Source organism: Coregonus lavaretus (assembly GCF_964263955.1).
Source record: "Coregonus lavaretus genome assembly, contig: HAP1_SCAFFOLD_4186, whole genome shotgun sequence".
Taxonomy (NCBI): Eukaryota; Metazoa; Chordata; class Actinopteri; order Salmoniformes; family Salmonidae; genus Coregonus; species Coregonus lavaretus.
This window is the reverse complement of record NW_028160759.1, coordinates 37,501-53,055: the sequence shown is the minus strand read 5'-3', so window position 1 is coordinate 53,055 and position 15,555 is coordinate 37,501. Positions and strand designations below refer to the sequence as shown.

Sequence of the window (15,555 nt, the reverse complement as noted above, 5' to 3'; positions counted from 1 at the left end):
ACACCATATCACACCCCATATCACACCCCATATCACACACACACACACACACCATATCACACACCATATCACAGACCCCATATCACACCCCATATCACACACCATATCACACCACACACACCATATCACACACCATATCACACACACACACCCATATCACACACCATACACACACCACACACCATATCACACCACCATATCACACCCCATATCACACCCCATATCACACACCATATCACACACACACCATATCACACACCATATCACACCCCATATCACACACACACCCATATCACACACCATATCACACCCCATATCACACACCAATCACACACCATATCACACCCCATATCACACCCATATCACACACCATATCACACACACACACCATATCACACACCATATCACACCCCATATCACACCCCATATCACACACCATATCACACACCATATCACACCACACACCATATCACACCCCATATCACACACCATATCACACCCCATATCACACACCATATCACTCACCATATCACACACCATATGACACACCATATCACACACCATATCACACACCATATCACACACACACCATATCACACCCCATATCACACACCATATCACACACACCATATCACACACCATATCACACACCATATCACACACCATATCACACCCCATATCACACACACACACCATATCACCACCATATCACACACCATATCACACCCCATATCACACACCATATCACACACACACACCATATCACACACCATATCACACACCCCATATCACACACCATATCACCCCCATATCACACACACACACCATATCACACACCATATCACACACCATATCACACCCCATATCACACACCATATCACACACACACACCATATCACACACCATATCACACACCATATCACACCCCATATCACACACCATATCACACCCATACACACCCCATATCACACACCATATCACACCCCATACACACCCCATATCACACCCCATATCACACACCATATCACACACACACACCATATCACACACCATATCACACACCATATCACACCCCATATCACACACACACACCATATCACACCCCATATCACACACCATATCACACCCCAATCACACCCCATATCACACCACACCATATCACACCCCATATCACACACCATATCACACCCCATATCACACACCATATCACACACCCATATCACACCCCATATCACACACACACCCATATCACACCCCATATCACACACCATACAACACACACACACCATATCACACCCATATCACACACCATATCATACACACACACACCCATATCACACACCATATCACACACCATATCACACACCATATCACACACCATATCACACCCCATATCACACCCCATATCACACACCATATCACACACCATATCACACCCCATATCACACCCCATATCACACACACACACCATATCACACACACACACCATATCACACACCCATATCACACCCCATATCACACCCCACATCACACACCATATCACACACACACACCATATCACACACCATATCACACCCCATATCACACACCATATCACACACACACACCATATCACACCCCATATCACACACCATATCACACACACACACTATATCACACCCCATATCACACACCATATCACACACACACACCATATCACACACCATATCACACACCATATCACACCCCATATCACACACCATATCACACACACACACACCATATCACACACCATATCACACACCATATCACACCCCATATCACACCCCATATCACACACACACACCATATCACACACCATATCACACACCATATCACACCCCATATCACACACCATATCACACACACACACCATATCACACACCATATCACACACCATATCACACACCATATCACACCCCATATCACACCCCATATCACACCCCATATCACACACCATATCACACCCCATATCACACCCCATATCACACCCCATATCACACACCATATCACACCCCATATCACACCCCATATCACACACCATATCACACACCATATCACACCCCATATCACACACCATATCACACCCCATATCACACCCATATCACACCCCATATCACACCCCATATCACACACCATATCACACCACACACACCATATCACACACCATATCACACACCATATCACACACCATATCACACCCCATATCACACACACACCATATCACACCCCATATCACACACCATATCACACACCATATCACACCCCATATCACACACACACCATATCACACCCCATATCACACACCATATCACACCCCATATCACACCCCATATCACACACCATATCACACACCATATCACACACCATATCACACACCATATCACACCCCATATCACACACACACCATATCACACCCCATATCACACACCATATCACACCCCATATCACACCCCATATCACACACACACACCATATCACACACCATATCACACACCATATCACACCCCATATCACACACCATATCACACCCCATATCACACCCCATATCACACCCCATATCACACACCATATCACACCCCATATCACACCCCATATCACACACACACACCATATCACACACCATATCACACACCATATCACACACCATATCACACCCCATATCACACCCCATATCACACCCCATATCACACACCATATCACACCCCATATCACACCCCATATCACACCCCATATCACACACACACCATATCACACACCATATCACACACCATATCACACACCATATCACACCCCATATCACACCCCATATCACACCCCATATCACACACCATATCACACCCCATATCACACCCCATATCACACCCCATATCGCACCCCATATCACACCCCATATCACACACCATATCACACACCATATCACACCCCATATCACACACACACACCATATCACACACCATATCACACCCCATATCACACACCATATCACACACCATATCACACCCCATATCACACCCCATATCACACACCATATCACACCCCATATCACACCCCATATCACACACCATATCACACCCCATATCACACACCATATCACACACCATATCACACCCCATATCACACCCCATATCACACCCCATATCACACACCATATCACACCCCATATCACACACCATATCACACACACACACCATATCACACACCATATCACACCCCATATCACACCCCATATCACACACCATATCACACACACACACCATATCACACACCATATCACACCCCATATCACACACCATATCACACACACACACCATATCACACCCCATATCACACACCATATCACACACCATATCACACCCCATATCACACACCATATCACACACACACACACCATATCACACCCCATATCACACACCATATCACACACACACACCATATCACACACCATATCACACCCCATATCACACCCCATATCACACCCCATATCACACACACACACCATATCACACACCATATCACACACCATATCACACACCATATCACACACCATATCACACCCCATATCACACCCCATATCACACACCATATCACACCCCATATCACACCCCATATCACACACCATATCACACACCATATCACACACCATATCACACACACACACCATATCACACACCATATCACACCCCATATCACACACCATATCACACCCCATATCACACCCCATATCACACCCCATATCACACACCATATCACACACCATATCACACCCCATATCACACCCCATATCACACCCCATATCACACCCCATATCACACACCATATCACACACCATATCACACCCCATATCACACTCATCAATCTACACACAATACCCCATAATGACAAGGCAAAAACAGGTTTTTAGAAATGTATATATAAAAAATAATAATAATGAAATATCACATTTACATTTTATTTAGTATTCAGACCCTTTACTCAGTACTTTGTTGAAGCACCTTTGGCAGCCATTACAGCCTCAAGTCTTCTTGGGTATCACGCTACAAGCTTGGCTCACCTGTATTTGGGGAGTTTCTCCCATTCTTCTCTGCAGATCCTCTCAAGCTCTGTCAGGTTGGATGGGGAGCGTTGCTGCACAGCTATTTTCAGGTTTCTCCAGAGATGTTCGATCGGGTTCAAGTCCGGACTCTGGCTGGGCCACTCAAGGACATTCAGAGACTTGTCCCAAAGCCACTCCTGCATTGTCTTGGCTGTGTGCTTAGGGTCGTTGTCCTGTTGGAAGGTGAACCTTCGCCCCAGTCTGAGGTCCTGTGTGCTCTGGAGCAGGTTTTCATCAAGGATCTCTCTGTACATTGCTCCGTTCATCTTTCCCTCGATCCTGACTAGTCTCCCAGTCCCTGCCGCTGAAATACATCCCCACAGCATGATGCTGCCACCACCATGCTTCACCGTAGGGATGGTGCCAGGTTTCCTCCAGACGTGACGCTTGGCATTCAGGCCAAAGAGTTCGATCTTAGTTTCATCAGACCAGAGAATCTTGTTTCTCATGGTCAGAGAGTCCTTTAGGTTCCTTTTGGCAAACTCCAAGCAGGCTGTCATGTGCCTTTTACTGAGGAGTGGCTTCCGTCTGGCCACTCTACCATAAAGGCCTGATTAGTGGAGTGCTGCAGAGATAGTAGTCCTTCTGGAAGGTTCTCCCATCTCCACAGAGGAACTCTAGAGCTCTGTCAGAGTGACCATCGGGTTCTTGGTCACCTCCCTGACCAAGGCCCTTCTCCCCCGATTGCTCAGTTTGGCCGGCAGCCTGCTCTAGGAAGAGTCTTGGTGGTTCCAAACTTCTTCCATTGAAGAATGATGGAGGCCACTGTGTTCTTGGGCTGGGGACCTTCAATGCTGAAGACATTTTTTGGTGCTCTTACCCAGATCTGTGCCTCGACACAATCCTGTCTTGGAGGTCTACGGACAATTCCTTCGACCTAATGGCTTGGTTTTTGCTCTGACATGCACTGTCAACTGTGGGACCTTATATAGGCAGGTGTGTGCCTTTCCAAATCATGTCCAATCAATTGAATTTACCACAAGTGGACTCCAATCAAGTTGTAAAAACATCTCAAGGATGATCAATGGAAACAGGATGCACCTGAGCTCAATTTCGAGTCTCGTAGCAAAGGGTCTGAATACTTATATAAGTAAGGTATCTGTTTTTTATGTTTTATAAATTTAGGGTCTGAAAACTTTAAGAATGAACTGTATACCATAATACAAGGTACTTCATCGTTACCCAGAAACTATTTGATATTGAGATTAAAACGGCTTCTTTTATTCAGATGATTTAGACATGAAGTGTGAATAATGTAGATACACACAGTATAAAGATTGTTTTACAAACAGACACTATAACATGATGATTACATCTCTCTCAATTCAATTTCAATTTCAGTAAACATTACACTCTCAAAAGTTCCAAAAGATTAAAGACATTTGTCTATATACAGTGTTGTAACAATGTGCAAATAGTTAAAGTACAAAAGGGAAAATAAATAAACATACATATGGGTTGTATTTACAATGGTGTTTGTTCTTCACTGGTTGCCCTTTTCTTGTGGCAACAGGTCACAAATCTTGCTGCTGTGATGGCACACTGTGGTTTTTCACCCAATAGATAAGGGAGTTTATCAAACTTGGATTTGTTTTCAAATTCTTTGTGGATCGCTGTAATCTGAGGGAAATATGTATCTCTAATATGGTCATACATTTGGCAGGAGGTTAGGAAGTGCAGCTCAGTTTCCACCTCATTTTGTGGGCAGTGTGCACATAGCCTGTCTTCTCTCTCTCTGTGTCCCCCTCTGTCTCTCTCTCTCTCTCTCTCTCTCTCTCTGTCTCTCTCTCTCTCTCTGTCTCTCTCTCTCTCTCGCTCGCTCACTCTCGCCTCTCTCTCTCTCTCAACCATCCCTGTAGACAGGCTGGTGAAGGGTTAATAAACTCTCTCTCTGTCTCAGATCATCCCAGTAGAGAGGTTGGTGAAGGGGAGGTTTCAGGATAACTTTGAGTTCATCCAGTGGTTTAAGAAGTTTTTTGATGCCAACTACGACGGGAAGGAGTATGACCCTGTGGCCACACGCCAGGGGCAGGAGGGCACCCCCTCACCCAACCCAGGTACACACCCTCTCCCTCTGTTATCATATCACCATTTCCTCACCCCTCCTCTAACCCAACCCAAACGACCCTCCTCATCCTCTTCCTCCTCCTCCTCCTCCTCCTCCCTCACCCCAGGTAATACCTCTCCATCTGGTATGTGTGCGTGTGTTCCTCTACTGAAAAACATTTGTGGGGCCATACTTTAATTTAAAGAGTTTTTCCGTCTCAAAATGCGCGTCAAACAATTATTATCGTCAATTTAGTCATAGAATACTACATTGTAGGTGGTCCCATCTGTTAACGTATGTTAGCCCCAGAGGAGACTGCTGGTCCTATCTGATAACATACGTTAGCCCCAGAGGAGACTGCTGGTCCCATCTGATAACATACGTTAGCCCCAGTGGAGACTGCTGGTCCCATCTGATAACGTTAGCCCCAGAGGAGACTGCTGGTCCCATCTGATAACATACGTTAGCCCCAGTGGAGACTGCTGGTCCTATCTGATAACATACGTTAGCCCCAGAGGAGACTGCTGGTCCCATCTGATAACGTTAGCCCCAGAGGAGACTGCTGGTCCTATCTGATAACATACGTTAGCCCCAGTGGAGACTGCTGGTCCCATCTGTTAACGTATGTTAGCCCCAGAGGAGACTGCTGGTCCTATCTGATAACATACGTTAGCCCCAGAGGAGACTGCTGGTCCCATCTGATAACGTTAGCCCCAGTGGAGACTGCTGGTCCCATCTGATAACATACGTTAGCCCCAGTGGAGACTGCTGGTCCCATCTGATAACATACGTTAGCCCCAGTGGAGACTGCTGGTCCCATCTGATAACATACGTTAGCCCCAGTGGAGACTGCTGGTCCCATCTGATAACATACGTTAGCCCCAGTGGAGACTGCTGGTCCTATCTGATAACATACGTTAGCCCCAGAGGAGACTGCTGGTCCTATCTGATAACATACGTTAGCCCCAGTGGAGACTGCTGGTCCTATCTGATAACATACGTTAGTCCCAGAGGAGACTGCTGGTCCCATCTGATAACATACGTTAGCCCCAGAGGAGACTGCTGGTCCTATCTGATAACATACGTTAGCCCCAGTGGAGACTGCTGGTCCTATCTGATAACATACGTTAGTCCCAGAGGAGACTGCTGGTCCTATCTGATAACATACGTTAGCCCCAGTGGAGACTGCTGGTCCCATCTGATAACATACGTTAGCCCCAGTGGAGACTGCTGGTCCCATCTGATAACATACGTTAGCCCCAGAGGAGACTGCTGGTCCCATCTGATAACGTTAGCCCCAGTGGAGACTGCTGGTCCTATCTGATAACATACGTTAGCCCCAGAGGAGACTGCTGGTCCTATCTGATAACATACGTTAGCCCCAGTGGAGACTGCTGGTCCCATCTGATAACATACGTTAGCCCCAGTGGAGACTGCTGGTCCCATCTGATAACATACGTTAGCCCCAGTGGAGACTGCTGGTCCTATCTGATAACATACGTTAGCCCCAGTGGAGACTGCTGGTCCTATCTGATAACATACGTTAGCCCCAGTGGAGACTGCTGGTCCTATCTGATAACATACGTTAGCCCCAGAGGAGACTGCTGGTCCCATCTGATAACGTTAGCCCCAGAGGAGACTGCTGGTCCTATCTGATAACATACGTTAGCCCCAGAGGAGACTGCTGGTCCCATCTGATAACGTTAGCCCCAGTGGAGACTGCTGGTCCCATCTGATAACGTTAGCCCCAGAGGAGACTGCTGGTCCCATCTGATAACGTTAGCCCCAGAGGAGACTGCTGGTCCTATCTGATAACATACGTTAGCCCCAGAGGAGACTGCTGGTCCCATCTGATAACGTACGTTAGCCCCAGTGGAGACTGCTGGTCCTATCTGATAACATACGTTAGCCCCAGTGGAGACTGCTGGTCCCATCTGATAACATACGTTAGCCCCAGAGGAGACTGCTGGTCCTATCTGATAACATACGTTAGCCCCAGAGGAGACTGCTGGTCCCATCTGATAACATACGTTAGCCCCAGTGGAGACTGCTGGTCCCATCTGATAACATACGTTAGCCCCAGAGGAGACTGCTGGTCCTATCTGATAACGTTAGCCCCAGTGGAGACTGCTGGTCCCATCTGATAACATACGTTAGCCCCAGTGGAGACTGCTGGTCCCATCTGATAACATACGTTAGCCCCAGTGGAGACTGCTGGTCCTATCTGATAACATACGTTAGCCCCAGTGGAGACTGCTGGTCCCATCTGATAACATACGTTAGCCCCAGAGGAGACTGCTGGTCCTATCTGATAACGTTAGCCCCAGAGGAGACTGCTGGTCCTATCTGATAACATACGTTAGCCCCAGAGGAGACTGCTGGTCCTATCTGATAACATACGTTAGCCCCAGAGGAGACTGCTGGTCCTATCTGATAACATACGTTAGCCCCAGTGGAGACTGCTGGTCCCATCTGATAACATACGTTAGCCCCAGTGGAGACTGCTGGTCCCATCTGATAACATACGTTAGCCCCAGTGGAGACTGCTGGTCCCATCTGATAACGTTAGCCCCAGTGGAGACTGCTGGTCCTATCTGATAACATACGTTAGCCCCAGAGGAGACTGCTGGTCCCATCTGATAACATACGTTAGCCCCAGTGGAGACTGCTGGTCCCATCTGATAACGTTAGCCCCAGTGGAGACTGCTGGTCCTATCTGATAACATACGTTAGCCCCAGAGGAGACTGCTGGTCCCATCTGATAACATACGTTAGCCCCAGTGGAGACTGCTGGTCCTATCTGATAACGTTAGCCCCAGTGGAGACTGCTGGTCCTATCTGATAACATACGTTAGCCCCAGTGGAGACTGCTGGTCCTATCTGATAACATACGTTAGCCCCAGAGGAGACTGCTGGTCCTATCTGATAACATACGTTAGCCCCAGAGGAGACTGCTGGTCCTATCTGATAACATACGTTAGCCCCAGAGGAGACTGCTGGTCCCATCTGATAACGTTAGCCCCAGTGGAGACTGCTGGTCCCATCTGATAACATACGTTAGCCCCAGTGGAGACTGCTGGTCCCATCTGATAACATACGTTAGCCCCAGTGGAGACTGCTGGTCCCATCTGATAACATACGTTAGCCCCAGTGGAGACTGCTGGTCCCATCTGATAACATACGTTAGCCCCAGTGGAGACTGCTGGTCCTATCTGATAACATACGTTAGCCCCAGTGGAGACTGCTGGTCCTATCTGATAACATACGTTAGCCCCAGTGGAGACTGCTGGTCCCATCTGATAACGTTAGCCCCAGTGGAGACTGCTGGTCCCATCTGATAACATACGTTAGCCCCAGTGGAGACTGCTGGTCCTATCTGATAACATACGTTAGCCCCAGTGGAGACTGCTGGTCCTATCTGATAACATACGTTAGCCCCAGTGGAGACTGCTGGTCCCATCTGATAACGTTAGCCCCAGTGGAGACTGCTGGTCCCATCTGATAACATACGTTAGCCCCAGTGGAGACTGCTGGTCCCATCTGATAACATACGTTAGCCCCAGTGGAGACTGCTGGTCCTATCTGATAACATACGTTAGCCCCAGTGGAGACTGCTGGTCCCATCTGATAACGTTAGCCCCAGTGGAGACTGCTGGTCCCATCTGATAACATACGTTAGCCCCAGTGGAGACTGCTGGTCCTATCTGATAACATACGTTAGCCCCAGTGGAGACTGCTGGTCCCATCTGATAACGTACGTTAGCCCCAGTGGAGACTGCTGGTCCCATCTGATAACATACGTTAGCCCCAGAGGAGACTGCTGGTCCTATCTGATAACATACGTTAGCCCCAGTGGAGACTGCTGGTCCCATCTGATAACATACGTTAGCCCCAGAGGAGACTGCTGGTCCCATCTGATAACATACGTTAGCCCCAGTGGAGACTGCTGGTCCTATCTGATAACATACGTTAGCCCCAGTGGAGACTGCTGGTCCCATCTGATAACATACGTTAGCCCCAGTGGAGACTGCTGGTCCCATCTGATAACGTACGTTAGCCCCAGTGGAGACTGCTGGTCCCATCTGATAACATACGTTAGCCCCAGTGGAGACTGCTGGTCCCATCTGATAACATACGTTAGCCCCAGAGGAGACTGCTGGTCCTATCTGATAACATACGTTAGCCCCAGTGGAGACTGCTGGTCCCATCTGATAACGTTAGCCCCAGTGGAGACTGCTGGTCCCATCTGATAACATACGTTAGCCCCAGTGGAGACTGCTGGTCCTATCTGATAACGTTAGCCCCAGTGGAGACTGCTGGTCCTATCTGATAACGTTAGCCCCAGTGGAGACTGCTGGTCCCATCTGATAACGTTAGCCCCAGTGGAGACTGCTGGTCCTATCTGATAACGTACGTTAGCCCCAGTGGAGACTGCTGGTCCTATCTGATAACGTTAGCCCCAGTGGAGACTGCTGGTCCTATCTGATAACGTTAGCCCCAGTGGAGACTGCTGGTCCCATCTGATAACGTTAGCCCCAGTGGAGACTGCTGGTCCCATCTGATAACATACGTTAGCCCCAGTGGAGACTGCTGGTCCTATCTGATAACATACGTTAGCCCCAGTGGAGACTGCTGGTCCTATCTGATAACGTTAGCCCCAGTGGAGACTGCTGGTCCCATCTGATAACATACGTTAGCCCCAGTGGAGACTGCTGGTCCCATCTGATAACATACGTTAGCCCCAGTGGAGACTGCTGGTCCCATCTGATAACATACGTTAGCCCCAGAGGAGACTGCTGGTCCTATCTGATAACGTTAGCCCCAGTGGAGACTGCTGGTCCTATCTGATAACATACGTTAGCCCCAGTGGAGACTGCTGGTCCCATCTGATAACGTTAGTCCCAGAGGAGACTGCTGGTCCTATCTGATAACATACGTTAGCCCCAGTGGAGACTGCTGGTCCCATCTGATAACATACGTTAGCCCCAGTGGAGACTGCTGGTCCCATCTGATAACGTTAGCCCCAGAGGAGACTGCTGGTCCTATCTGATAACATACGTTAGCCCCAGTGGAGACTGCTGGTCCCATCTGATAACGTTAGCCCCAGTGGAGACTGCTGGTCCCATCTGATAACATACGTTAGCCCCAGAGGAGACTGCTGGTCCTATCTGATAACATACGTTAGCCCCAGTGGAGACTGCTGGTCCCATCTGATAACATACGTTAGCCCCAGAGGAGACTGCTGGTCCCATCTGATAACGTTAGCCCCAGTGGAGACTGCTGGTCCTATCTGATAACGTTAGCCCCAGTGGAGACTGCTGGTCCCATCTGATAACATACGTTAGCCCCAGAGGAGACTGCTGGTCCCATCTGATAACATACGTTAGCCCCAGAGGAGACTGCTGGTCCCATCTGATAACATACGTTAGCCCCAGAGGAGACTGCTGGTCCCATCTGATAACGTTAGCCCCAGTGGAGACTGCTGGTTATCTGATAACATACGTTAGCCCCAGTGGAGACTGCTGGTCCTATCTGATAACATACGTTAGCCCCAGTGGAGACTGCTGGTCCTATCTGATAACATACGTTAGCCCCAGTGGAGACTGCTGGTCCCATCTGATAACATACGTTAGCCCCAGTGGAGACTGCTGGTCCCATCTGATAACGTTAGCCCCAGTGGAGACTGTAGCCCCAGTGGAGACTGTTAGCCCCAGAGGAGGCTGTTAGCCCCAGAGGAGACTGTAGCCCCAGTGGAGACTGTTAGCCCCAGAGGAGGCTGTTAGCCCCAGAGGAGACTGTAGCCCCAGTGGAGACTGTTAGCCCCAGAGGAGGCTGTTAGCCCCAGAGGAGGGCTGCTGGTCCTATCTGATAACGTTAGCCCCAGTGGAGGCTGTTAGCCCCAGTGGAGACTGCTGGTCCTATCTGATAACGTTAGCCCCAGTGGAGGCTGTTAGCCCCAGTGGAGACTGCTGGTCCTATCTGATAACGTTAGCCCCAGAGGAGGCTGTTAGCCCCAGTGGAGACTGTTAGCCCCAGAGGAGGCTGTTAGCCCCAGAGGAGACTGTTAGCCCCAGTGGAGGCTGTAGCCCCAGAGGAGGCTGTAGCCCCAGAGGAGACTGCTGGTCCTGTTAGCCCCAGAGGAGGCTGTAGCCCCAGAGGAGGCTGTAGCCCCAGTGGAGACGGCTGGTCCTGTTAGCCCCAGAGGAGGCTGTTAGCCCCAGAGGAGGCTGTTAGTCCCAGTGGAGACGGCTGGTCCTATTAGCCCCAGTGGAGGCTGTTAGCCCCAGAGGAGGCTGTTAGCCCCAGAGGAGGGCTGCTGGTCCTGTTAGCCCCAGTGTAGACTGTAGCCCCAGTGGAGGCTGCTGAGGGGAGAATGGCTCATAATAATGTCTGGAATGGAGTTAATGGAATGGAAACCACAACATCTAATTAGCATAATACAACAATCCCCATCCAAATCCATCCGTTTAAGCTAGAGATATCTGTTGCTCTGGATGCGTCTCAATCCACCACATCCCGATGTCGCACGTCCGCATCTGCGGTGAACGGTGACAGAGCGGGAGCGGTGAACGGTGACAGAGCTAGAGCGGTGTTTGTCAGGCCATGAGACGTCCCAAAAAAAATCTATCTTCTCACAAAATCGTGTGTAATGTCCGAACGGTTTGGCATACAAACTCTTATGAGACTCACACGATGGTGTTCTCCGTTTTGGAAAGGTGAGACTCTCACGAACACGATGGTGTTCTCCATTTGGCTCTACGACCCCCAGAAGCATCCTGGGACTCGTCTGAAGTCGGTACAGACGATCTGCCAACTTCTGTCTGTAGCGTCCAAACCGTTTGGGCTACACACTGATATGACCCCTCTGTGGAAAGGTGAGACTCACGAACATGTCGGTTGTTTTGCTCTAGGACAAGACTCGTCTGAAAGTCCCCCGTTACCAGTTGAAAAAATGAGGGGTTAAATGCATGTAAAGTAAAATAAAATAAAAAATGTTTCCTGATTCAGACACTTCAGAACAAACTATCTGTTGTTCCATGTAGTGAATCTGTTATTCAATGCATTTGGCCTAACACAGATCTTTTTTAATCAATTTTTTTTATATATATATTTTTTATACTTCAAGGGGTCTTAAAATTCTAAATCAAATAACAAAACGATCCTTGGTATGACCTTCTTAAAAAAATGCCATATATCTTAGTAGAAGCCCCCCCCCCGCCACAGCTTAGACTCTTATGGGATACTGCAAGATTCTTGCAATGCTAACTAGCGTTAGCACATTGACTGGAAGTCTACAGGTACAGCAGCAATGCTACCTTACCTCTAGACTTCCAGTCATTGCGCTAACGCTAGTTAGCATTGGCTTGCGAAACTACTGCTAACTTCCCTCATATTCCGTCATATACTGCACGCAATAACATAAAAATGGTGTCCACGAGTTTATCTGACTCTGGGAAGGACAAGGGCTTAAATGCCAGAATCTCGCAGTATCCCTTTTAAGAAATCAAATCAAATTTCATTGGTCGCATATTTAGCAGATGTTATTGTGGGTGTGTCACGACTTCCGCCGAAGTTGGTGCCTCTCCTTGTGCGGGCGGCTATCGGTTTCTAGCTGCCACCCATCTACGTTTCTTTTTCTATGTTGTTTTGTCTTGATTGTACACACCTGGTTCCCATCACGTATGATTAGTCCCCTATTTAACCCTCTGCTTCCCTCATGGTTTTGTGCGTGATTGTTCTTTGTTTGGTGTTTATGACTGCTGTGAGCATTTGTATTTCCCTGCGTGGAAATTAGATGTGTTGCTTTTCCGAGTAAAGTTCTGACTCCGTCCTACTGCTGCACACTGACACAGGGTGTTGCGAAATGCTTGTGTTCCTAGCTCCAACAGTGCAGTAGTATCTAACAATTCACTACAATACACACATCTAAAAGTAAAATAATGGAATTAAGAAATATATAAATATTAGGTTGAGCAATGTCGGAGTGACATTGATTAGAATAGAGTAGAATACAGTATATAATGCACATATTAAATAAGTAAAGCAGTATGTAAACATTATTAAAGTGACCAGTGATTCCATGTCTATGTACACAGGGCAGCAGCCTCTAAGGTACAGGGTTGAGTAACAGGGCAGCAGCCTCTAAGGTACAGGGTTGAGTAACAGGGTAGTAGCCTCTAAGGTACAGGGTTGAGTAACAGGGCAGCAGCCTCTAAGGTACAGGGTTGAGTAACAGGGCAGTAGCCTCTAAGGTACAGGGTTGAGTAACAGGGTGGTAGCCTCTAAGGTACAGGGTTGAGTAACAGGGTAGTAGCCTCTAAGGTACAGGGTTGAGTAACAGGGCAGCAGCCTCTAAGGTACAGGGTTGAGTAACAGGGCAGCAGCCTCTAAGGTACAGGGTTGAGTAACAGGGTAGTAGCCTCTAAGGTACAGGGTTGAGTAACAGGGCAGCAGCCTCTAAGGTACAGGGTTGAGTAACAGGGCAGTAGCCTCTAAGGTACAGGGTTGAGTAACAGGGTGGTAGCCTCTAAGGTACAGGGTTGAGTAACAGGGTAGTAGCCTCTAAGGTACAGGGTTGAGTAACAGGGCAGCAGCCTCTAAGGTACAGGGTTGAGTAACAGGGCAGCAGCCTCTAAGGTACAGGGTTGAGTAACAGGGTGGTAGCCTCTAAGGTACAGGGTTGAGTAACAGGGCAGCAGCCTCTAAGGTACAGGGTTGAGTAACAGGGCAGCAGCCTCTAAGGTACAGGGTTGAGTAACAGGGCAGCAGCCTCTAAGGTACAGGGTTGAGTAACAGGGTGGTAGCCTCTAAGGTACAGGGTTGAGTAACAGGGCAGCAGCCTCTAAGGTACAGGGTTGAGTAACAGGGTGGTAGCCTCTAAGGTACAGGGTTGAGTAACAGGGTAGTAGCCTCTAAGGTACAGGGTTGAGTAACAGGGCAGCAGCCTCTAAGGTACAGGGTTGAGTAACAGGGTGGTAGCCGGCTAGTGACAGTGACGAAGTTCAGGGCAGGGTACTTGCTGTTGCGCCTTCTTCACCACACTGTCTGTGTGGGTGGACCATTTCAGTTTGTCAGTGATGTGTACGCCGAGGAACTTGAAGCTTTTCACCTTCTCCACTGCGGTCCCGTCAATGTGGATAGAGGGGTGCACCCTCTGCTGTTTCCTGAAGTCCACGATCATCTCCTTTGTTTTGTTGACATTGAGTGAGAGGTTATTTTCCTGGCACCACACTCCCAGAGCCCTCACCTGCTCCCTGTAGGCTGTCTCGTCATTGTTGGTAATCAAGCCTACTACTGTCGTGTCGTCTGCAAACTTGATGATTGAGTTGGAGGCGTACTTGGTGACGCAGTCATGGGTGAACAGGGAGTACAGGAGGGGGCTGAGCACGCACCC

General features: G+C 48.5%; 1 protein-coding gene across 1 annotated transcript in view; it reads left to right on the top strand.

Moving 5' to 3' along the window:
• Positions 1-6,014: 6,014 nt before the first annotated feature.
• LOC311121471 (microtubule-associated protein RP/EB family member 3-like) overlaps positions 6,015-15,555 on the top strand; it is a gene marked incomplete at its 5' end in the record, with an annotated part of 45,417 nt that continues 35,876 nt past the window's right edge. The window contains one exon of the mRNA XM_084195960.1: positions 6,015-6,171. Within this exon, the coding sequence (XP_084052086.1) occupies positions 6,015-6,171 (157 nt within the window). The remainder of the gene's footprint in view (positions 6,172-15,555) is intronic.